This window comes from Bufo bufo, chromosome 3, assembly GCF_905171765.1.
Source record: "Bufo bufo chromosome 3, aBufBuf1.1, whole genome shotgun sequence".
In the NCBI taxonomy this organism is placed as follows: Eukaryota; Metazoa; Chordata; class Amphibia; order Anura; family Bufonidae; genus Bufo; species Bufo bufo.
Window position 1 is genome coordinate 123470863 of NC_053391.1, and position 25359 is coordinate 123496221.

Genomic DNA, 25359 nt, shown 5'->3' on the forward strand with positions numbered 1-25359 from the left:
AACAGCTCGTCTCCTCGCTGCCTGTAAAGCGGTCCGCAGGTATTGGACACCATCACCGCCAGGGAGTTGAGACGCCCACTGAGAAGAGCAGAGGTCTCCTCCTTCCTGTACAGATGCTAGTGATTAACATAAAGGCACCAAAACCAAATGGGGGCATAACAGCACAATGGAAGAGAGGATCTTGAAAAAAAACATAGCGGGGTGGCATGTCCTGAACCTGAACTACAGTATGAGAAATTGAGTTTATTTAAAAAAATAAAATAAAAAACTGGTGGCAGGTCCTGACGCAGAAGAAGTTCACAGGGTAAATTATGACACATGAAGGAAGGGCATTTAAACTGATTTTCCTTGAAAGCCAAGAGCGATACCCAGCAGCATTTGTCCTTGTGACTCTTCCTTGCCTCCCGCACTGAACTCTGCCGACAGTTCTCTAAATGTACTGCAAACTCTGCGCTGCTTGATGTGCTCACGGTGAATTGCATGCATCCAGTTATAGCGCGCATCTCCGTATAAAACAACCAACGACCTTCGTGGTAGACGTATGGCTACTTCCACATCACTATAAGGAACGGAGGCCGTCTGTGAGGTGCTATGAGCCCCGCAGCCCTGGGGTTCCGACTGTACATTAGTCACATGGTTATCAAGGACAGTCTGTGTACAGACCCCCTTCAGTTCACTATGCCAATTCAGCTGCAGATTGTCTCCAGAAGAACTCGTCATCGTGAGCACCGTGTCTGAAAGAAGATTTAGACTAACTAATTTTTCCCCCCAAAGCCAAGAGTCATCAAAGTGGGAATCGATAGCAGATCCTCTCTCAGAATTGTAATCCAGATTACATTGCTCAACAGGCAGGAACCCGCCCAGTCCGTTGTGATTCTTCATCCGTTCCCAGAGCGCCTTGCTATAACTTGGGAGACCAGTGAAGCTGGCAACTTTTATTTTTTGCTTCTTAAAGTTCACCTTAGGACCAAAATCCTGCAGACACAAAAATTACGGGTTACTGATAATTCAATACAAGCCACATACATGTGGCCTGAATGCCCAACGCAAATAGAGTCTGTGCAGATTCTCCGTGTCTACGAAGGCATTCAATAAATGATCAGAAAATAAGCATTGGATTAAAAGGGAATGTCCAGGATAAGAAAGAGCCCCCCCCAAATAAATAGTACCATCCATCCATCGGGATTATCTGCCATTGGAGTTCAGCTCCAATAGAAGCAGAATCTAGTACATGACAACCTCTTTCTAACAAAGCTAGAACCAGCCCTCACGTGGATCCAGGGATCTTCCCATGTATTGCTCCCATAGTTCTGCTAGATTTATTTCACGTGTCCTGCAGCTGTTGGAAGCTGAAGGATGGAACTGAGCATGTGCTTCTGACAGAGAAGAGAAAACAGCAGGTGGCGCTATACAGATACATTTCATTAAATAACTCAGTGGCTATAACACATTTTTAATTACATGCAATTACAAAAAGTATTCAGATCCTGATGCTGGTTTGAAAGCTGTAGAATATTTTTCGTGGGACAACCCCTTTAATTACATTTTTTTTTTAATTCTTTCCAATATGGGATGTAGTTCGTTCCATCAATATTTACACCAAGATTTAATTAATTAATTCTGCTGCGCATCACAAAGACAATTATGTGCACCCTGGTAGGTAATGATGTCACTGAGGTGCAATTTTTAGATGCATCTCCTTCATTTAGCTTGATACACAGCCACTGTATACGGGTAAATATATAAGAACGGATAGGGCCAGGGTAAAACAGACACAAATAAGTGGGCAGGATAATATTTGTATGTTAGGCTACTTTCACACTAGCGTTAATATTTTACGGTATTGAGATCCGGTCTCAATACCGGAGAAAAAAAACTTCCGTTTTGTTCCTATTCATTGTCAATGGGGACAAAACGTAACTGAACAGAACGGAGTGCTCCAAAATGCATTCCGCTCTCTTACCGGAGAGAATGCTGCAATTCGCTTTCCGTTCTGGGATGCGGAGCAAGACTGATCCGGCATGACCCCCAATGCAAGTCAATGGTGACGGATCAGTTTTCTCTGACAATAGAAAACAGATCCATCCCCCATTGACTTTCAATGGAGTTCATGACGGATCCGTGTTGGCTATGTTATAGATAATACAACAGGATCTGTTCATAATGGATGCAGACGGTTGTATTATCATTAACGGAAGCGTTTTTGCTGAACCCTGCCGGATCCAGTAAAAACGCTAGTGTGAAAGTAGCCTTACACACAGTAACATAGTTTATAAGGTGGAAAAAACACATACGTCCATCCAGTTCAGCCTGTTACACATATCATACATTCTGTTTGATGTGAGCAGCATGGTCTGTGTGTTCGCTGCATGTCCCCATATACAGAACGATGATAACAGTGATATAGAAAGCTAATAACCCACCGATCACTGCTGAAAACATGCTGTGCCTTTTCACCACTGACCGCCAGTCCCTCTGCCATGTAGTATATCAGAAGATACATGCCTGTTTTCTTCGTCCGGACTGTGAAAGTCTCCATTCATCCTGATCCATGGCGTGCACCAAATCCTTCTCCTCATCTTCAGTAACAAACTCTTCTATCAAAGTCACTCCGGGGAATGGGAACCACCAGCCAGCCACATCGCTCCGCTCTGCTCCTTTGGCTATGTCTTCCTCTGGGATGTACGCAAATGATTTCCTCTACGGAATATAATGAGCAAAGATATAAGGTTACTCAAACGATCACAAATCTTAATGATAGAACAGGCATTCCTTTACAGTGACTGGTTCTGACGCTCTTTGTCTTCTAACCCCTTCCCAACCCCATTGGCCTGCCATTATTTTTGGCACCTGACACTAGTGAGCTGTCGAGTGGGGAACTGCACCTTGGTCATTGACACGGAATGGTGGTGACTACCCATCTAACAATTCACTAATATTGTGTGACAAAATTAACGGGAAGAAAGGGGGATAGAGGAAAAACAGTCCCAGAACCAGTGAAAGGGCAGCTGTGAAGGTATGCTGTCAATGTCCGTTCTGTCAAGACATGGCAGGTCCTCTTTAAAGGGGTTTTCCGAGCTTTTTATACTGATGACCTATCCTCAGGATAGGTCATCAGTATCTGATCTGTGGGGGTCCGACACCGGGGACCCCTGCTGATCAGCTGTTTGAGGCGGCACCAGTGCTCCTGTGAGCGCCACAGCCTCCTTGCAGCTTACCAAGCACAGTGCCGTACATTGTGTAGCGGCTGTGCTTAGTATCGCGCTCAGCCCCATTCACTTGAACCTACATTTAGCTGCCGACAGCTCATAAAACAGTGATGGCCAGTTCGCCGACGAACACATGCGATCTGCCATCTTTATTCCCAAGCCCGGCGATGCAGAGGTAAGTCCTTACCTGTGCCTGCGCCACGAGCCGCTCTGAAACACATGCGGTCACCAGGAGCAGGCAGTTCTGAGAACAGCCCGATGAAGGCCCCCGGCGGCTGTTCTCGAAACTGCCTGCTCCTGGTGACCACATGTGTTTCAGAGCGGCTCGCGGCGCAGGCAAGGACTTACCTCTGCATCGCCGGGCTTGGGAATAAAGATGGCAGATCGCATGTGTTCGTCGGCGAACTGGCCATCACTGCTCATAAACCGCACCAGTCTACATGTTGAAGCCATTTCGGGCACATCTTGGCCATGGTATGTCCACAATGTGTGAACACAACCTTATCACTTTTATTGTTCTCTGAAATCATAGGAGTCGTTTCTGTATCACGCCATTCAGTCGATGCGCTATCAGTTTTTAGCATGGATCACTACTTGATGAGATTTCGGACTGTCCAAACTAGAAGCCACTTTTTTCCTCCATATAGAAATATAAAAATCTCCATGTTGTTCTACTCAAAATTTCTAATGATGCGGATGATGGTTTCTTATTCGGCAGTACAGATATCTACGAGGCGCCCTTAGGACGGGCCGATCGGTAGGGATCCATCCACCAGGACCCTATGATCACTAGAAGGGTCTCCCAGCGAAGAGGAGCAGGCTGGCAGTACAGACACCATCCATCATAAACCTATAGGGCAGCTCTCTGTGGGGAATTGGGTCCTGGCACCCCTCCTCTCATGGGGTCACACATTTATAACATACCCTATAGATGCCAGACATACACATGGTCAGAATATCCCTTTAAATAACAGCTACATCAATAATAACAACAACCAGTAATAAAAGAAGACAATAGGGGTAGATTCATCATAACTGGTGTAAAGTAGAACTGGCCATCGCAACCAATCAGATTACACCTTTCATTTTTCAGAGTTCTTTTGGAAATGAAAGGTGGAATCTGATTGGTTGCTCCCACAACATGTGGACATCTGGTGACAGAGTTTTCCTTTACTTTAGGGGGGTCGCTCTTTATATTATCACTTAGGAATCATAGTAATCAGCAATTCGTTACTTTCCGGTACCTTGTGTAGCCCCTTTGGTAACGCACCGGCCGGAGACTCGCACCGTAGACACGACCGGATGCCCTTACAACCACAAGCTGGTGGGTTACTGCTGCTGTCAGCCATGAGGAGCGAACCCGGGGCAGCGACACTTCCGGTGGGGGCTCCGATTCAGGAAGTGACGTAATCCCGCGGTGAGTTAGAACGCAGAACTGCTGGAAGTGCAGCTGGTACAGAAATTAATTATTCGCCAGGTCCGGAGCGCAGGAGGTGAGTGCGAGTGCGGTAACGTGCAGTGTACATGGACGTGTATATGTATGGTCAGGACACTAGAAAAGTGCACGCTCTGCACCTTGGTCCCTAACCTTGAGCTCAGGGGCCACAATTGCCGGGGGGTACTGTAAGTGGGCTCCAATTCCATAAGCTGCAGTCTGACGGCTCTATGGGAGCCCCTTCTCTATTACTCAGTGTATAACTTCTCCATCCTCTCTAATTAGCACTCCATTAATTAAATGACTAGTGTTGAGCGAACTTGTGTTCGGGTTATCGAAGAATCACGTTATGGATTCCGCTACCACGGACCATAACGGAATTTAGAATCCATAACGCGATTCTTCGATAACCTGAACTTTAGACGTCGAACTTAAAACACAAGTTCGCTCAACACTAGTGCTGAGCGAACTTGTGTTTCAAGTTCGGCGTACAAAGTTTGGGTTATCTAAGAATTCCGTTATGGATTCCGCTACCATAAGTTATGGTCCACGGTAGCGGAATCCATAAGGTAATTCTTAGATAACCCGAGCCTTGTACGCCCGAACGTAAAACACAAGTTCGCTCAGCGCTATATCTGAGTGGGTCACGGTCATGTGACCTCCACCGCCACGTTCACACTTGTGTGTTTTGGTCAGTATTTTCCGACGGTGTTTGTAAGTCCAAACCGAGAGTGCGCCAAAAACTCCGAAGAGGAGTAAAGCTTCCCGTTATGTTGTCTCTCCTGGTTTTATCTGGCAAACACTGATGTCAAAATACTCAGGTGTGAAAGAACAAGCAGATTTGGGGGGAAGTTCATCAACCTTTGGCTCTCCAGTTGGTGTGAAACTACAAATCCCAGAATGCACGCTTGGCTGTTCTCGAAGCTGCCATAGAAATGAAAAGAGCATGCTGGGAGTTGTAGTTTAACGTTGAGTGTGCGGGAGGTTGGTATAGAATATAGTGTCTAATGTTACTGTGCGGATCCATCGTTTGCCTCGGCCGTGCTGTTATCTGGTAGTCCAGTGTTACTGGTTTTATGGAGCTTCATCTGTAGTGACTCAGGAAGAGAGGAGTATGAGGGCTTTTTCTTCTTCTTTTCGATGTTCTAGTGTTCCCATTGCAGAACCACCATAAGTACGCTGTCCTCACAGGGTTAATTCATATGTTCAGGTATATCCATGTAGGTATCGGCCAGTGCAGGGATGCCCAACCTGCGGCCTTCCACCTGTTGCAAAACTACAATTCCCAGCATGCCTGGACAGCCTACAGCTATTAGAGCATGCTGGGAGTTGTAGTTTTGCAACAGCTAGAGGGCCACAGCTTGAGCATCCCTGGGCCAATGGTATGGACAAGAGATTTTCTTCCTACAGCCATACCTGTATAACCTCTGAGGTCTCCTCCTCATGGATGTGTAGATGGAAGATCGGCCACATTGGGATATGTTGGATGTTTCTGCCACACATGGCACATTTTCCACTGCAGATTTGTCACAGATTTCACCCTGTGCACTGTAGAGGATGGAATCCGTGGAGGAGATCCACAGCCTAAATTGACATGCTGTGGACTTAAAGGGGTTGTCTGCTTTTTTTTTTTTTATATATATATATATATATATATATATATATATATATATATATATATATATATATATATATATTGATGACCTATACTCAGGTCATCAATATCCGATTGGGAAGGTTCAACTCCCAGGACCCCTGCCGATCAGCTGGTTGAAGGGAACGCATCGCTCTTCAGGTCACTGTTTACCCGCTCGCCGTCACAATTGCAGCAATGAGCAGTGTAATTATATGTCCTCTGTACTAGGGATCGACCGATTATCGGTTTGGCCGATATTGAGGATTTTGAACGGTATCGGCATCTATTTTGCCGATATACCGATAACGTATTGGGAACACAGAACGCGCTGCTCTCAGCGCTCTCTGTGTTCCCTCCGCAGCACAGGGGAGAAGGAAGCAGTGTCTCCCTCCCCCTGTGCTGCTGCTGCCGCTGCCTCCAATGACAGGACGGAAGACAAGAGGAGGGGAGGGGCTGTGGCCGCTGCGCCACCAATGAAGATGAGTCTTTCATTAATTCAAATACAGGAGGCGGGAGCTGGCTGCAGAATCACATAGCCGGCTCCCGACCTCTATGAACGGCAGCTGCGGTCCGCGGTAGTTAACCTCTTAGGTGCCGCGGATCGCAGCTACCGCTCATAGAGGCCGGGAGCCGGCTATGTGATTCTGCAGCCAGCTCCCGCCTCCTGTATGTGAAAGAGAGGTATCTTCATTGGTGGCGCAGTGCGCCCCCCCCCCCTCAAGCAGTGCGCCCCCCACCCCAATAGTAAAAACATTGGTGGCGCAGTGCGCCCCCCCCCCCCCCCCCCCTCAAGCCCCCTAGTATTAGTCATTGGTGGCGCAGTGCGCCCCCCACCCCCATCCCAATAGTAAAAACATTGGTGGCGCAGTGCGCCCCCCCCCCCCCCCCCCCCCAGTTCTAATCATTGGTGGCAGTGGCCACAGGATCCCCTCTCCCCTGCTCCTCCGATCGGAGCCCCAGCAGTGTAAGCCTGGGGCTCCGATCGGTTACCATGGCAGCCAGGACGCTATTGAAGCCCTGGCTGCCATAGTCAGCTCCATGCTGCTGTGTGCACAGAGCACAGGGCAGCAGGGAGAGTGCGAGATCCTATTCACTCTGATAGAGATCTATCAGGGTGAATGGGACAAGGGTTCTAGTCCCTAAGGGGGCTAAAAGTTAGTAAAAAAAAAAAAAAAAAAAAAAAAAAAAAAAATATTAAGTATAAATGAAAAAGATTTACAAAAAAAATAAAATAATAATACACGTTAACAATAAACATTAATTTTCAGCAGATTTGTGTAGGAAATTTTTTTTTTTTCCTCAAAAATAAAAATACCCAGAATATCGGTATAAATTATCGGCTATCAGCCTGAAAGTTGACAAATTATCGGTATCGGCCCTAAAAAATCAATATCGGTCGATCCCTACTCTGTACCATTTATTTCAATGGTACGACTCTGTACTATTCACTTTATTCACCCTGTAAAATCCATTTACGTTGTGGATTTTTTTTCTCCGCAGCATGTGGATGAGATTTTTTTTACTGTAAAATGCCACGGAGTTGGCGCATGTAGCTTAGGCTACTTTCACACTCGCGTTTTGTGCGGATCCGTCTTGTATCTGCACAGACGGGTCCGCACGAATAATGCAAACGCTTGTATCCGTTAATATTATTCATTTAAAAAAAAGTCACTGAAAGTCAATGGGGGATGGATCCGTTTTCAATTGCACCGTATTGTGTCAGTGAAAAACTGATCCGTCCCTATTGACTTACATTGTAAGTCTAGACGGATCTGTTTGGCTCCGCATCATCAGACAGTCACCAAAACGCTGCGAGCTGCGTTTTAGTGACCGTCTAAAAAACGCAACGGAGGCCAAACGCAGCCAAACTGATGCATTCTGAACGGATCCTTATCCATTCAGAATGCATTGGGGCTGAACTGATCCGTTTTGGGCCGCTTGTGAGAGCCCTGAAACGGATCTCACAAGCTGACCCAGAAACGCCAGTGTGAAAGTAGCCTTATCCATCCCGACGGAACCTACCCTAAGGATGCGGCCACACGTCTCAAAGGCTGCAGATTTTCCGTCAGTGGAATTGCGTGCTGGTAATCTGCACCGTTTACAGTAGCAGCAATACACACCGCAGACATTTTCTGCACTGAAGTTTGCACATCATTTCCTATACACTGAGGATTTTAAGTACACAACATGTTGATTCTGGTTGTGGGTGATTACTGCAGATTTTACCGTTTTTAATGTAGTGGGTAAAATCTAAAGCATTTCCATGCCAAAATCTTCACTACTTGGTATGGATTTTGCCGCTGCAGGTTTTTGCCAGATATCCTTTGGGTTTTCTGCTATAGAAAATCTGCTGCTGACCTGCAGCTATGCCCTAAACAGCGCTGATCGCCATGAAAATGCAGCGTATATTTAATTATTGAAATCCGCAGTAATCAAGTGGGCCGCCACACTGACTGATAGCATTCTCTGTGTAAGGCCTCTGGATCTGGTAGGGTTCAGCAATAACGCTTCCGTTACTGTCTGATAATGCAACCATCTGCATCCGTTATGAACGGATCCGGTTATATTATCTTTAACATGGCCTCATTCCGACGTCAGTGATTCATATGTATGTGCTGTCTGTGTTCTCCAAGGACATGTACCCATTGATTTTAATGTGTATTTACACATCTGTGATTTTCCACTGACCCATGGAGATTTGCTCAATTTTGGTCCATGTTGCGAACCAAATGCGCAGTTTGAAGTTAATGGGTCTGTGAAAGACACGGATACAACACAGATGGCATCAATTGAGCAGTGCCCGATGACACACGGCCCAAACACGGATTCTTCATGGACGGGTGTGATCAGGGACACAGACGTGTAAATAAGGACTCATTCACACGTAGGCTGTCTGTGGCCGTAACATAGATGCAGACCTTTTGACTTGAATGGTCCGCAAGATACCGTCAGATCGGAAGCACTACAAAGCTCTTCTGTGGGCTTTTGGGTCTGTGCCTCCGCACCGCAAAAGATAGGACATGTCCTATCTTTTGCCATCTATTGTGGATTGCGGGCCCATTCAAGTCAATGGGTCCGTGCCACAATATGGGATTCACACAGGCAGTGCCCGTAAATTGCGGACCACAATTTTGGGGTCATTTATCAAAGGCTGGCTTTTTAAACCGGTCTGTGATATCCCCTGTCCTGCCGATGGACGTGCCTAATTTATGACAAGGTGCAGGCCTCTCCATAAATTAGACGCAGCTCCAGCAGTCCATGCCCTTGCCGCTCCAAAGTGGCGAAGATAGCGTGAAATCACTCGTGCATGAAAATTTTATCCCACGGGTGTCTAAGGGCACTTTCACACTAGCGTTTTTCTTTTCCAGAGTTCCGTTCAAGGGGCTCAATACCGGAAAAAAACTGATCAGTTTTATCCTAATACATTCAAAACTGATCAGTTTTATCCTAATACATTCTGAATGGAGAGCAATCCGTTCAGGATGCATCGGTTCAGTCCCTCTTACGTTTTTGAATCCTGAACACTTGCCTGAATGCCATTGAAATGTATTAGTGCCGGATCCGGCATTAAAATTGCCGCATTGATGGATCCGTGAAAGTAGCCTAAAAAGTCATAAAACGGGGCCTTGCAACTTTTTTTTTTTTTTTACACCAGAGACTTCTTAGTAAATGAGCCCCATTGTCTTTACTGCATTAGCATCACGGCAGACGGGGGTGTTTTCTATTATAGATGTAAATTCTTGTCCCTTCCCCTCCTTTCTCCAGACATGTCTGACTACTCCCTGCCGTGCCCTCCAGCAGATATTGTAGTGGAAATGAGCTTTAATTCAATCAGTGTTTGTTGAAACTATCAATTCCTGATGTACGAGACAATGAGCTAAACGGATTAGGGCAGAAAACTTCAATCTCTTTGTATTGGGCGATTTACTGTATGTAAATATTCGTACAGTATTATAACAAGGATGAATGAATCCATTCTAGTTGCTAAAGGCATTGGGGCTTTGGCAATGAGTCATCGGTCTGTCCTTGGTGCGGACAGTGCGGCGTGCACATACGTAGAAGTCCCTGGCAATGCACGACCCAGACCTTTCCAGATTGTTAGATCGGACCGTGTACAGCAGGGGTCAGCAACCTTCGGCACTCCAGCTGTTGTGAAACTACTATTCCCAGCATACTCCATTCTCACAGACGGCCCAAAACGGATCAGTTCAGCCCCAATGCATTCTGAATGGATAAGGATCCGTTCAGAATGCATCAGTTTGGCTGCGTTTGGTCTCCGTTCTGCTTTTGAGGTGGACACCAAAACGCAGCTTGCAGCGTTTTGATGTCCGCCTGATGATGCTGAGCCAAACGGATCCGACCTGACTTACAATGTAAGTCGATGGGGACGGATCCGTTTTCACAGACACAATATGGTGCAATTGAAAACGGATCCGTCCCCCATTGACTTTCAATGTAAGTCAAACGGATCCGTTTGGCTCCGCATCATGACTAATGCAAACGGATCCGTTCTGAACGGATGCAAGCGTTTGCATTATCGGTGCGAATCCGTCTGTGCAGATACAAGATGGATCCGCACCGAACGCAGGTGTGAAAGTAGCCTAAACCAGTCACACACAGCCTATTTTAACCATTTATTAGTCATTTAACGATTGTGTCTTAAAGGGTAAAATGTAAAAGGAAACCCGCGGCACTCCAAGGTCTTCAAATATATTGGTGTTTATTCCCACTGGGCAGGCGAAAGCTTGAGAAAGACTCTTTGAGTCGAAACGTCGCCTGCCTGGTGGGAATAAACACCAATATATTTGCAGACCTTGGAGTGCCGCAGGTTTCCTTTTACATTTACTATATACCTTGGAGTCTATAGGCCAGGATTAGACACCGCTGGCACCACCACTTAATGGTTACTTTGAGCTAAAGTCTCAGTGAGTAGTGCTGTCTTACTATCACATTTTGTGTCTTAAAGGGGGGATAGCACGCAGTCTAATGTGCCTACCAATGGAGAGATGTTGGGGGAAGTTTGGATAAAACTCGCCATACAGATTAGATGTTGGCTGAACCTGCTGATTTCGCCCGGGGCTGGCTATCTACTGTGTATGGTAGTGGAAGTTTTCAACATGCCCAATCTTTTTCTTCTTAAAGAGAACCTTTCATGGTGGAAGTTTTGGCCCCCAATATGTTAATGCAGAGCATTATATGGGAGGGGGGGGGACCCTCTGCTTTTCTCAGGGGGTGTCTCCTTCTCCCTGGCTGTGATGCTGTCCAATTCGCTTCACAGCCAGGGAGAAGGAGGGTTGTTCTCGTTAGATTTAGTTAATCCCACAAGAACAGGCTATGTAAGCGAGTACAATACAATGTTCTCCCATGGTGAGATTATCAACTGAGTTGGGGTCCATTTGCACAACCCTATCCGTTTTTCCTGACCGCAAAACGCGGATACCGGCCACTTGCCTTCCACATTTTGCAGATCGGAACGTCCTTCTCTATGATTGAAATGCCTATTATTTTCCACAAATACAGACAAGAAGAGGATATGTTGTATATTTTTGCGGGGCCACGGAATGGACATACGGTGTGCTCTCCGTATCTTTTGCGGCCCCATTGAAATGAATGGGTCTGTATCCGATCGACAAAATTGTGCAACGGATGCGGACAGAAATATACAGTCGTGTGGGTTCAGTTTACCGTTTTTATCCCATACATAATGGTATAGATGATTATCCCTTTATGCAAATACGACTAACATGATTTTCCTTCTACTACAGGTTGAGAGATTGTGTTCGTTTTGTGGATGAAACGTGGCAGCTTCCATGATGACCAAATTAACAAAAGACATCCTGTTGAAGAAAGGCCTCCCAAAATCAAGCCATCTGAAGAACGTGAAGACACTGAAGTATGTGAACTTATATCTCTCTGCATTTATGTGCCAGTACGGGTGTGTTCACATGTTGTTACTGCGCTATGTTCGGCACGAGATATGTGCCTGGACCTATGCTGAACATATCCATAGGGCCCCATTAACCCAGCAAATGCCCAAAGCATGCCATTTTGGCATACACTGAGTAATAATGTATCGGTATCTTTTTCATGCAGAAATATTGGTATACACTAGTACATACAAAGGTATAATGTAAGAAAATACATACCGATGAATACAGTAGGAGTCCTGTATGCACCAGAGGTAGGATGCCCGCAAACACTATATTGTATACTTGCTGTACTTTATGACTTCACTTACGAAATTGATTTGATAACTGGAAGACTACTCTGTATGATGAATAAAACAATGTTTTTTGTTTTGTTGATCAGAGGCTTTATTCCCGAGTTAAGAAAAAGTATTGTAATATGCAAATTAGGCCTTTGGTGCAATGAGGGCATCATCATTGCTCTTGTTGCACACAAGCTCCACTCATTTCTGTCCCTCCCTGGTTGACTTGATTGACAGGGTCGGACAGTGGTAAAGCAGCCAGGGAGGGATTGGCCACGGAAAGGAGCGGAGCTTGGGTGCAACTAGAGCAATGGTGATGTCCTCATTGCACCAAGGCCTAATTTGCATATTAAGAAAGTGTGTCCTAACTAGGGAATGGAGCTGCCTCAACAAAATAAAAACAAGTGATTTAATCAGGTGAACCACAGCTATGGGTCTATGCAAGCAGCTGGATAGGGAAGTCACTGGTGACAGATTCCCTTTAAGGGTTATTACATGAGTAGGAACTGAGCTGCAGTCACCAGCACAGCCACTACATCGTGGACTGAGCCTTCTGCTTCCACCTCCGTCCACTGTTTCGTTTTCGGCCCCTGCCTGAAACAGCTGATCGGTGGAGGGTAAGGTGTGTAGGTCTCCACCAATCTGAGGCTGGTGACTTGTGCAGGGATAGGTCATCAATATCCTAAAGCTGTAATACCCCTTTAACATCTTACAAATCAAACATATTTGCAGACCCAACAATAATTTGTATGTGTGATGTATTAGGCTTTGTTCACATCTGCGCTGGATGCTTCATTAGTAATGGCGGCTATTTTGTCTGGTAGAATGCTGGACCCTTTGACAGAAGCTCCAGGGCCACATTATAGTCAATGGGGGGTCTCTTGGGTGCCGTTATTGTCCTCCATGCTTCCGTTATTTTTATTCTGCTTCTTTAACGGAACATAACAATAGAGAGACCGCCGTAAAAAGAAGCCGAAGATGGAAATATATTCTCCTATTAAATTTGGTATTATTGGTTCCTTTTTTGTACAGCCTATCAAAAATGCAACTGGAATCCAAAGACATTGATTCCCAACTCTTTTCTCAAATGCTGAATCTTGAGGAACTGGATGTCTCCAAGAACAATCTGTCTGAACTCCCAGGAAAACTCAGTCTTCCTAAACTCAAAGTTCTAAACTTCAGTGACAATCAGATTGAAGATGTTACTCCTATACAACAGTTTTCCAGTTTGGAGGAGGTCATGTATGAGGAGAATCTCTATCTGACGGTAAGTGGTCACATCACAAGACATAGGGGTAAATTTATTAATCCACTATTACTGAAACGCAGTGCTAAAAAGTCACAATTTTTTTGTGTAATTTGCACAAATCTTATCAGCACTTTTAAGAGCGAAGTATTAAAATATAAAAAAAAAATCTCGTATGCGGTGAACGCCGTAACAGAAAAAAAAAACGCGCGATTCAATATATTATTATTTTTTCCCCCCCCCCCCCCCCCCAAAAAAATACGATCAGACTGTTCGATTATGGGCCAGACGTTCCATAAAATGCGGAATGCATGCAGCTTTTTATTTTTATTTTTTTTCGCGTTGTATCTAGTATCGCAATACTTTTTTATGGTATCGAAATCAAATCAAAATTTTGGTATCGTGACAACCCTAGTGCCCACAAGATTTCTCATTTGCAGCTTTTCAAAAAGTTGCAAAAAATGATGCAGTCTTACTCCAGTACAGGTGCGATGTGAAACACTGGAGTAACCTCTCTAGACAAAAATTTTAATTTTGCAGATGCTGCAGATTTGATAAATTTGGCACATATTGCGCCAGCGCAGACTCGAACGAGAGTGACTTTGAAAATTTCCCCCATGATATATCTATCCCTATGTGTTTGTAGTTAGTAGCTATAGACAAAGAAACTTTAATCTTTCTTCTTATTCCCTTAGGTTAGCGATAATTACAAAGTTTGCTGTCTTCTCCCTAAGCTTCGGCGGCTGAATAATAAAGATATAACCTCCTTAGCCAACCACGTTAGGTTTGTGAACCACAGGGAGCTGAGCAGCAGGGTAAGTACACATGTTAGTACTGCTGACCATGTATCTGCAGCATCTCAAGTGATCTGGATAATAAACCCTTTACCTATACTCGCGTAATCTTTCTGAAATACATTTGCCCTAGAATGTTTAAAGGGAACCTGTCATGTGGATATTTGATTTATAATCTAACTAATTATATACAATCATTAACTACTAAAAAGTACCTTTTAGATGTATTCACTTACTGGTGTGACAGATGGTTACCTCATAATATACACACAAAGATGACACATGCCGCATGCTAATGAGCTGATTTGAGTCCAGCGTGATGTCATTGAGTCCAGCGTTTTTTTAATTAACAGCTATAGCCACTCCCCTGCCCACCTGCTGCTGATTCATATGGAAAATAACTGTCAATCAGCAGCAGGTAGGCAGGAAGAGTCAGCTCATGAATTTTCAGGACTCATCATTATCAGCTGGAGCTTTTCAATACAAGATGTTGGCAGATTGACTGGGTCAATTAAAGAAAGTGACCCAGCATTTTGCTAAGAGAAAAATCAGTCACTTATTTATGTTGCCCTTAGTTAGGACACCGTAAAACTGGTGACAGGTTCCCTTTTAAAGCATATTTGCTGCATTGCATAAGCAAACTCAGAGATGTAGCAGAACTCTGTGAGCGCCAAGGTATAAGCAAGCATTAAAGAGAACCTGTCAGCACAAAATGCATTGCACTTTTCATGCAGTATGTTCTAGAGTAGAAGGAGCTAAGCATATTTATATATAGTTGTAATTCATAAATTTCAATCTCTGCTATTTCTGATCTCAGTTGTACACAGGAAGGTGTTATCAGTGATAGATGGCATTCTCGGTGTGAGGGTGTATACAGAGATAGCCGAATAGCATTCTCTGTGTAAGTTTGTATACAGAGAGAGCTGTCTGTCACGGATAGTTGTACACAGGGAGATGTTCTCAGTGATCAATAGCATTCTCTGTGTAAGTGTGTATACAGAGATAGCTGTCAGTCACTGATAGTTGTACACAGGGAGGTGTTATCAGTGATTGATGGCATTCTCGGTGTAAGTGTGTATACAGAGATAGCCATCAGTCACAGTGCTGTACACAGGGAGGTGTTATCAGTGATCAATAGCATTCCCTGTGTAAGTGTGTATACAGAGATAGCTGTCAGTCACTGATAGTTGTACATAGGGGAGGTGTCATTAGTGATTGATGGCATTTTCAGTGTAAGTGTGTATACAGAGATAGCTGTCCACAGGGTGGTCTTCAGAAAGGGCAGAGTTTTACTGAATCTTTTCCCATAAAACTGCATATCCATCTGCTCAGCTCCTCCTGACAGATGGTTTACCTTTCTCATTGTAAAGCTATATACCTGTAAGAGCACGCATTTTATATACCACACTCTCCTTCCATTTCCATAGGTTGAATCGTACTGGGAAAAGAACTACAAAGACAAATTACCTGATGGGCCTACACCAGCAATTATTAAATCTGTTAGTAAGGAATTTCTGAAATCTGTGGGGAATCATGTCAAGTATGGACCGAATTCAATCAAAGACTTCACCAAGTGGAAAGTAAGACTGCAGATCACTATTACTCTGTCATGTCTTCCTAGATTTGTTTGAGAGGCCATTAGGCCAGATTCACACAATATAGTTTTTCCCTAAAGCCAGGAGTGAATCTTAAAGTAAGGAAAATAATAAAAATAAAACGTTGCGTCAGGAATGGGAAATCTAAAGGAAGGACTTCTACTTCTCCTAATCTGCAGGATTCTCTTTTGGTTTTGACTCAAATCTGCAATTATATTTTTCTGTTGGAAGGTGGGGGAATTTATCAAGCCCTGCACTTCAGAATTCTGTATCAAAAATTTGCAAAGTTAATGCTGTGCTACTTTTTGGGCTAATTTGCACAAACCTTTTGTGCCATTTTTCCACCACTCACTCCAGTTTTGGAAGTGGGTGAGAAAGTGGGCATGGTTAGTCTGTCGAGCTGATTTAAGCCAGATTTATCAACTGAGACGTTTTAAAAAGTTGCAAAAATTTTTGTAGTCCAGTAAAGGGGCGGCATAGAAAGTGGGGTAACCTCTCAAGACAGAAATTTTAGACTTAAAGATGTATCAAATTCATCAAACAACATGCGAGACTTGCATAACTTAGACTCCTGCAAAAATAAAGGTTGGAATAATATGATCATATCTTACTAGTAATATAAGTATTGAATGGGATTGGATACAGCACAGAGAAGATGGAGCACCATTATCCTGCTCTGGAAATACAGACCTAAAATACTCTTACATCATCAAAACTTTTTATTAATTTTTTTCTTAACACAGGTACAAATAATTGCAGACAATTTAATATCTTCGTTTTTGGGTGAAAAAAGGAGTAGTGTGCCGCAGAATGAGCAAGCAGAGGTGAGTTTTATTGTGACGTCTGTCATTTCATATTTTGGCAGTTGATATCGTAGCATGTATATAAAGTACATTTAGCTATATTTCAGTTTCAGGAATTATGGTTGCTTATGGCATGGTATGAACCATATCTGTTTGTTTATTGACAGATCTCATGAAGGGGTTGTCCCATCTCGGCATTTCCATGGCATGACTTGGCGCTGGCCCCAGGTGGCTGGGGTTACGAAGACAGCTGAGCGGACAGACGCCCTCCAGTTTCCATAGCTCTGATTGTAGTGAACGAGAGCTGTGCAAACAGCAGAGCAGGCGGCGAGATGGGACAACACCTTTAACAAATGGGACAGAGCTCTAATGATTCCAGTAATAACTAGACCCCTAAAACCTTCAGCAGAAGTGGCTTCCCTTCAGCGGTGCTCTGGCAGTGTGTGCGTTGGGAACATCTCTAAATGTATATGGAGGTGCGCCTATAGACAGAGGGTCTTTTTGGCATCAGCCAGTTTACGTCATGATCCCACAGCCCCACCTGTCTAAAAATGAGCTTTATTACAAAAAAAACTGCATGGTATAAGTTTTTTAATATTTTTTTTTAAGGCTAAATTCACACGTGTGACAGGTTTTTTTTTAACTGCTGTTGCACGTCTTTTTTAAGAAGAATTATAGACTATGGGGTTATTCACACCAAGTTTTTTTTACGGACAGTGAATAATCGATGTAAAAAAAAATAGTGGGGAAAAAAAATGTGTGAATGTAGCTTAAAGGGGTTATCCTGGAAACAATATTGATGACCTATCCTCAAGACTCCTGGAACCCCCTCCAACCGACTGTTAGATGTTATAGGAGGCTGGGCGCTCCGTGATTGCCGGGACCACTTCCTAGGACAGTGACGTCATGTGGCCTAGTTGCAGCTCAGCCCCATTGCAGTGAATAGGGCTGAGCTGCAATACCAAGCACAGCCTGCCATACAATGTATGGCGCTGTGCTTGGTGAGCTGCCATGAGCCCGCCACGCTCAACAGAGCTTCGGTAAACGTGGCGGCTCTCTGAAACAGCTGACCAGTGGAGATGTCAAGACTCGGACCCCCCATTGATATGATAATGATGACCAAGCCTCAGGATCGTTATCATTTCCTGGATAACCCCTTCAATGGAAGTCTTTGGCAAGCGTATTCAACTGTTCAGTGGGATAGTTTCCAAACACAGTATTGATCTACAATAGTTTTATCATGTCCTTTCTAGTAGCACAAGAAATGTTGTCTTGGAGGAGTATATTAATCTGTTAAATGATGACTCCAAAAGATTTTTTTACCTGAAAGACCAGTTTTCATCTTTTCATCTCATTCTGAGCCTCAATAATGTCACTTGTTTCTAGACTGATAGTCTTTTATAAAGTGTTGATGATTGTCACACGTGACTGGTTGTTGGAGAATCTAATACATGTACTTGGTGATTATAGACATATTATGACCAAACCTCGGTCTGATGAGCCACAATTCATTTTTTTTTTTTTACCGCTCTATAGGTTTCACAAACACAAATTGCCGAAACAGATTGTGAGGTAATAAGTCCATCCAGACGGCTCAGGTCGAAGGTAGAAACGGATTCTGAGGTGAAATCGCCATCCAAGAGACTCAGGTTAAGCGCAGAAATAAATAGTGAGCAGGTATCTCCCACTAAAAGGCTCAGATCGAATGATGTGCTTGCAATTGTATTGTCACCAAAGAGGTCAAGTAAATTGCAAGAAAGCCCACTCAAACGTACTCCAGTCAAAGGGAAACCGGATAGTACACCTGTAAAGGAACAAGCTCCACGTATATTATCGACTCCCACAAAAGTGTCCTTAAGGAGCACACCATCAAAGAAAACAGTAGACAGAACAGTGACCGGTGGGAAAGAAAAGAAAGACCCACGCAAGAAGGTGAGTATGCTTTATAAATTACATTTAGGTGTTATCTGGGAATTTGATATTGATGTCCAATCCTCAGCTGTTGGAAGAGGGCATCGTGCTTCGTGAGTGCTTAGGCCTCTTCCTAGGTCAGTGACATCACCGTACATTGGTCACGTGGCCTATGTGCTGCTTAGTACCAATGAGGCAGAACTGCAGTACCAAGCACAGCCACTATACAATGTTCAGCGCCCTCTTCAAACAGAGGATCGGTAGGGATGCTGGGAGTTGGACCCCATTTATTTGATAGTGATGACCTATCTTGAGGATAGACCATCAATATCAGGTTCTCGGATAACCCGATTTAAGCTTTTTTGTTTTTCTAAAATGGACATTGTAACCTGCTCTAATTATTTTTTCCTTCATTTTTAGAAACAGTTCAATTTGGAGCCGCTCCATTTTATTCAGTGTCACAGCAAAAATAATGACAGCGATGATTTCCGCACTCAGCTGTGGTCTTGTGCTTTTGAACCTAATCTGGATTCTTCAAATTCAAGTAAAGGTGAGAAAATCACTTTAAAGGGAATGTATCACCTGCACTATTAACATATTTTCTTCTTTTCCTCATCAGTTTTTATTTTCTGTTTGTAAGTTTTCTGTACATGACAGTGGGGCTTACATTTGCCTGAGCTGTTGCTTTGACCTGTGAATAACAGTTTAGATATATTCTTTACTGCACCCAAATTGACTTATCAAAGCAGGAGTCTGGGAATGGCTCATTCACTTCTATGCATGTTCTAGACATACTCTGTGACCTGTGCAGCAGTCATTCTACAGGGAGGGGGAGGAGGTGATCACCTATTGTCCATGATGTAACCTTGTGTTGACATATGCCACCATATCCATATATTTCCTGAAAGTACACACATTAGGGGGTGGTCAGTTACTATCCAGAAATATGCCTATACTAGGCTACTTCTACATCTGCGCTTTCCTTTCCGCTATTGAGATCCGTCATAGGATCTCAGTACCAGGGGAAAACGCTTCAGTTTATTCCCCATTCATTGTCAATGGGGACAAAACTGAACGGAATGAAACGGAATGCACCAGAATGTATTCTGTTCCATTTGGTTGCGTCTCCATCGCGGAGCAGCGTTTTTCTGTCCATGATGTGCTGTGGAGCAAGACGGATCCGTCATGACTCACAATCTAAGTCAATAGGGAGGGATCTGTTTTCTCTGACACAATAGAAAACTGATCCGTCCCCCATTGAGTTTCAATGGAGTTCATGACAGATCCATCTTGGCTGTTTTAAAAATAATATAACCCGATCCGTTCATAACGGATGCAGACGGTTGTATTATGGTGATGGAAGCGTTTTTGCTGATCCATGACGGATCCAGTAAAAACGCTGGTGTGAAAGTAGCCTAAGGCGTATTTCTGTCACAGATTGCAGCTCAAAGGTTATTTGCACTGCAATCTGCGACTTTTCCCCGTTCATGCCACGTCTGAAACAAAAAAAAAAAGTGGGCGGGGAAGGGGACGGGACATCAAGCCCATCCTATTCATCATTTTCGATGCCTGTTTTAGGCATAGAAAATGGTCTAAATGTAAGCCACCAAGGAAGCTGTCTTACATTTAGACTGTCGCAGGGTATGCTGGAGTTATACAAACTAAGAAGACAGGTTGGCATTAGCAGGAGGTGCTTCAAACCCACATGCAGTTGTGCATATATATAGGGGAGCAAATCCTGCACTTGTGGCCCGTTGCTAATGGCAATCCCCAGCAAAATGCATACAATGGAGGATGCTCGCGGCGAACCACAAGTACCACAATAGACATCCTACACAAGGTAACAAGTGCGGATGTAATAATTAATATAACAATATAACAAAACAATAACAAACACAGGTGCACTCTGCAGTAATACTAAATCCTCAAACTGATTTTAAAATTGAGAGATTAGTCAACATGTCCTAGGGTGTAGAACATGTCTAAGCCCGGACACCGCGACAAGGTTTCTCAAGTAGCCCGGGACCCTACACTCTCCTACCTGAGCCGTATGGGCGATACCAGGAGCCAGTGGGCAAATTACAGGAGCATAAGGCCGACTCACAAACAACTCACCAGTTACCTCCAGCATGTGGCCATGCTTGCAATGGGAGGAGGGAGGAGTCTGTGAGTCCCACTCAAGACTTGCTGATATGTCCCAGGCCTCACAGGTGCACCTAAATGTGGCCTGTAGATGGAAAACAGGCACATTTAAATAGGAGTTTATACACCTCCAGAAATCTATATATACAAACTAAGAAGACGCCTCTTCATAACTTCGGCGGATTCACTGCCGGGGCAAGGGGTTATTAAGACCGGCGTCTAAAATGCGTCTGCACTAATAGATGAGTAGTGCTGCACATAAGGAGTCCAGCCTGACGTTTTTTTTATTTTCCTACCCCCCCCCCCATTCCTCTGCTGTCAGGTTACACTGAAAAGCAAAGTCTAGACTGCTGTGCTGAGCTAACACAATGGAGACTGCACGGCAGTCCTGACAATAAACTGTATTTCTCGCCCATATTCCTTGGGGGACACAGGAAACCATGGGGTATAGCTCTGCTCCCTAGGAGGCGTGACACTAAGTGAAAGCTGTAAGCCCCTCCTCCATCAGCTATACCCTTCAGCCTGGAGAAGAGACTGCCAGTTTTTGCTTAGTGTCCAAGGAGGCAAGACACCCCCTGCTTATGCAGGGTTGTTTTCCTATAATTTTTTATTTTTTGCGTTATTTGTTGTTTTAATTCGATTTTTTTCTACTTACAGGGACAACAGAGGCGCATTAGACCCCTCTGTTTCTCCCGGGGTTGAGTTGCGCCAGTGCCGGTAATTCCGCACTGCCGCCTCCCCCACAGAAGACAAGGTGGACCAGGGCAGCCTCGCTCCCCTGCGTCCCGCCAGCTCAAGGGTCGCCCGCACGCCAAGTCCCTCCCCCGGCTTCCTGCCACCGCGGTGCCAGGAGCTGAAGGGGCGACCCCGCTGGATGGATTGAGGGCGAAGACAGCGTATGGTGAGAGTGGCTGCTCCAGCCTCCCCTTCCCTTCCTCCCTCCCACCGCTCCTACACCCCCACCACTGCTACACCTCCCCCCCCCCCCCCCCCCATGGGCATATCAGGACCGTTACCGGGCATCATTTGGGGGGGACTTTGTCTTGGGCAAGTCCTTGGCACGGACGCTGCCTTCAGGGGACGGCTGCAGGCAAGGAGGCCGTCTGCCACATCCAGGCGCGGCGGGGGCCGCTTACTTGGCGCGAACGGCGCCATTTTCATCTTGGCCGGCACTTCATCACCTTGGGGGTTAAAATCATTTTGCCGCGCGCGGCTCGGCTTCTCCTTAAGCGCGGCAGAGGGGGGCGGAGCTTCCTACATGCGCTCCGCTACTTCCGGTTTCGTCGGGCTCCACTTCTCATAGTGCTGCGTGGAATCCTCTCTGCCGTCCGATCCTGAAGCCATTCATCTCCGTGCTGGCGCCTCTCCTCCACAGCCTCCTCAGTCTGTTCCCCTTGCTGCTGCCGCTTGAATCATCCGGGTCTGGTAGGACTGTTAACCCCCTCCGTGCCACCAGTACTGTTGCTTGGGTGTAATCCCCGTTCAGCTTTCTCTGGGGTCTCCCACTTTAAGTGCAACATCTTTTTTCCACCATGTCAGAGCCTTCTGCAGCCGCCAAGCCTTGGTACCATGCCTGCACTGCTTGTAGGGAACCCTTTCCCCGGGGGCAGTCTGATCCGCACTGTACTGCATGCCGAGCTCCACCGCAGCCTCAGTCGCCCGCTGTGTCGCTCCCTGCTTCCTCTGACCCGCCTGACTGGGCTAGATCCCTGTCCCAGGCCGTGGAAAGCCTCACTCATGTCGTGGGCCGCCTAATAGACAGGCCGCCTACCCCGCAGGACGCCACTCTTACTGTCGCGCCCTCCGGGTCCACTGCTTCTGCCGCTGCAGCGGGTTCACTCTCTCTTAGTGACCCCTCCAGAGCTAGGCACTCTCAGAAGCGTCTTAGAGTAGAGCGAGCCTCCTCCTCAGAGGCCTCCCTCTCCCCGCCACGCGTGCGCACCCAGACGGGCCTCTCCTCTCTAAAGGATTCGCTCTCTGAAGGTGAATTGGCGCTTTCAGATTTGGAAATGGACTCGGCCCTGCCGTCCAAGCTAGCCTCAGCAATGGATCAACTCATCTCTGATATTCGTGACACCTTTAAGGTGCAAGATGACCCCCCTAGCTCTGACGCGGCTAGCGTCTCCTTTATCAGACCCAGGCAGGCCTCAAAAGTCTTTCCAATCCACTCTGATTTCTCCTCCGTGGTGTCTAAGGCTTGGGCTCGCCCGGACGCCCGTTTTGTCAACCCCAAGAAGCTGGACATTTGCTATCCTTTTCCAGCCGATGTCGTGGCCACCTGGTCGTCCCCACCCAAGGTGGACCCCCCTGTGGCCCGGCTGTCAAAGAACACGGCCATCCCTGTTCCCGACGGGTCCTCTCTTCAGTCAGCGGAGGACCGTCGCATGGAGACCCTTTCCAAGGGCATTTTTGCTGCCTCCGGTTCTGCTCTCAGACCGGTTTTTGCCTCTGCTTGGGCAGGTAAAGCAATCTCTGCTTGGGGCGCGCAGCTGGAACAGGAGTTGGACTCGGACGTCCCCATCCAGGACCTACGTTCCTTGGCCCAGCTTATCATTCGGGCCGGGAATTTTGTTTGTGAGGCCTCCCTTGATGCGGGAGCCCTTATTGCACGCTCCTCCGCCCTGGCAGTTTCCGTCAGGAGGGAGCTCTGGCTGAAGGTTTGGAAAGCGGACGCTGCCTCCAAACGTTCCTTGGCGGGGCTACCGTTTGCGGGTTCCCGCCTTTTCGGGGTCCGCCTAGACGAGCTTATTTCGGAGGCCACGGGTGGTAAAAGCACCCATCTTCCTCAACCCCAAGCCAGGGGCGCCCCCCGCAGACGCCCTGGTGCGTCTCGTTTTCGGTCCTCCCGCAGGGCCTCTGGGGCTCCCCCCACAGCTGCCGCTTCGGCTCCTCCCCAGGATAAGCGTAGGAAGCCGTTTTTTCGGGCGCAGCCCTCCTGGCGCAGGCCACAGGCTGCCCGCACACCCGCAGCAAAGCAGTCCTCTGCCTGAAGGCGCGCCCCCACCCACCCGGGTGGGGGGCCGGCTCCTCCTTTTCAGGGACGTCTGGATGGCTCACGTCTCCGACGCCTGGGCTCTCGAAATTGTGTCCTCCGGATACAAAATCGAATTTGCATCCTTCCCTCCAGATCGGTTCTTTCGCTCCCGCCCGCCGCGGGACCCGAAAAGCGCGGCTGCGTTCTCCGCGGCTGTTCAAGCCTTACTGGACAGGGGGGTGATTACCCCCGTTCCTCTAGAGGAAAGGTTCCAAGGGTTCTACTCGAACCTCTTTGTAGTTCCTAAGAAGGGAGGTTCGGTGCGGCCCATTTTGGACCTCAAAAAGCTCAACCGTTTTCTCCTCCTTCGACGGTTTCGGATGGAGTCCCTCCGTTCCGCGGTGGCTTCCCTGGAGCAGGGAGATTTCATGTCTTCCATCGATATACAGGATGCCTACCTCCATGTTCCGGTAGCCCGGTGTCACCATCGCTTCCTCCGATTCGCCGTGGGGGACCTCCACTTCCAATTTGTCGCCCTTCCCTTTGGGCTGGCAACAGCCCCCCGGGTGTTCACCAAGGTCCTGGCCCCGGTTTTGGCCTTACTCCGTTCCAGGGGTGTTTTTCTGCTACCGTACTTGGACGTTATCCTCATCAAGGCTCCGTCCCTTTCTCAAGCGGTTGCCAGCGTGGATCTCACTCTAGAGACTCTGGCGAGGTTCGGTTGGGTCATCAACTTCCCCAAGTCCTCCCTTCCCCCCTCCAGACAACTGGTCTTCCTGGGAATGCTTTTAGACACGGGAGCGGCGGAGGTACGTCTTCCCTCGGAAAAACGACTGATCCTCCGTCGGGCGGTTCGGGGTCTCCTTCTCCACCGTCGACCGTCCTTCCGCTTCTGCATGCGGGTCTTGGGGCAGATGGTTGCCTGCTTCGAGGCGATCCCATTTGTGCAGTTTCACTCCCGCCCTCTCCAACGGGCGATCCTCTCCTCCTGGGACAAATCGCCGGAGTCTCTGGATCATCCCTTCCATCTATCGCCTCCGGTGCGGTCATCTCTCCGCTGGTGGTTACAGTCCCCTCTTCTGGGCAGGTCCTTTCTGCCACTCAACTGGTTGGTGGTTACAACCGATGCCAGTCTCTTGGGCTGGGGAGGCGTGTTTCCTCCCCGATCCGTCCAGGGCATTTGGTCTCCATCGGAGTCCAAACTCTCGATCAATGTCCTGGAGCTGAGAGCGGCCCTTCTGTCTCTGCGACACTGGACTCATCTGCTGAAGGGTCATCCAGTTCGTGTGCAATCGGACAACGCCACGGCTGTGGCGTACATAAACCACCAGGGGGGCACTCGCAGCGCTGCAGCAATGCGAGAGGTCACCAGCATTCTCCGTTGGGCGGAAGCCCACGTCCCGGCC

At 46.6% G+C, this 25359-nt stretch overlaps 2 protein-coding genes across 2 annotated transcripts in view; one reads left to right on the forward strand and one right to left on the reverse strand.

Annotated features, from left to right (window-relative positions):
• Positions 1 to 280: 280 nt before the first annotated feature.
• ALKBH4 (alkB homolog 4, lysine demethylase) lies at positions 281 to 4664 on the reverse strand. The gene is made up of 3 exons (XM_040423530.1): positions 4454 to 4664; positions 2506 to 2700; positions 281 to 975 (listed from the first exon to the last, which is right to left on the reverse strand). Exons 1-3 carry the CDS (start codon positions 4556 to 4558, stop codon positions 334 to 336), a joined length of 942 nt encoding a protein of 313 aa, XP_040279464.1. The 5' UTR covers positions 4559 to 4664; the 3' UTR covers positions 281 to 333.
• Positions 4618 to 25359, forward strand: part of LRWD1 (leucine rich repeats and WD repeat domain containing 1) — a 46773-nt gene continuing 26031 nt past the window's right edge. The window contains exons 1-8 of the mRNA XM_040423529.1: positions 4618 to 4702; positions 12046 to 12173; positions 13521 to 13755; positions 14430 to 14549; positions 15956 to 16108; positions 16867 to 16947; positions 18463 to 18858; positions 19258 to 19387. Of these exons, the coding sequence (XP_040279463.1) occupies positions 12091 to 12173; positions 13521 to 13755; positions 14430 to 14549; positions 15956 to 16108; positions 16867 to 16947; positions 18463 to 18858; positions 19258 to 19387 (1198 nt within the window). The 5' untranslated portion in view covers positions 4618 to 4702; positions 12046 to 12090. The remainder of the gene's footprint in view (positions 4703 to 12045; positions 12174 to 13520; positions 13756 to 14429; positions 14550 to 15955; positions 16109 to 16866; positions 16948 to 18462; positions 18859 to 19257; positions 19388 to 25359) is intronic.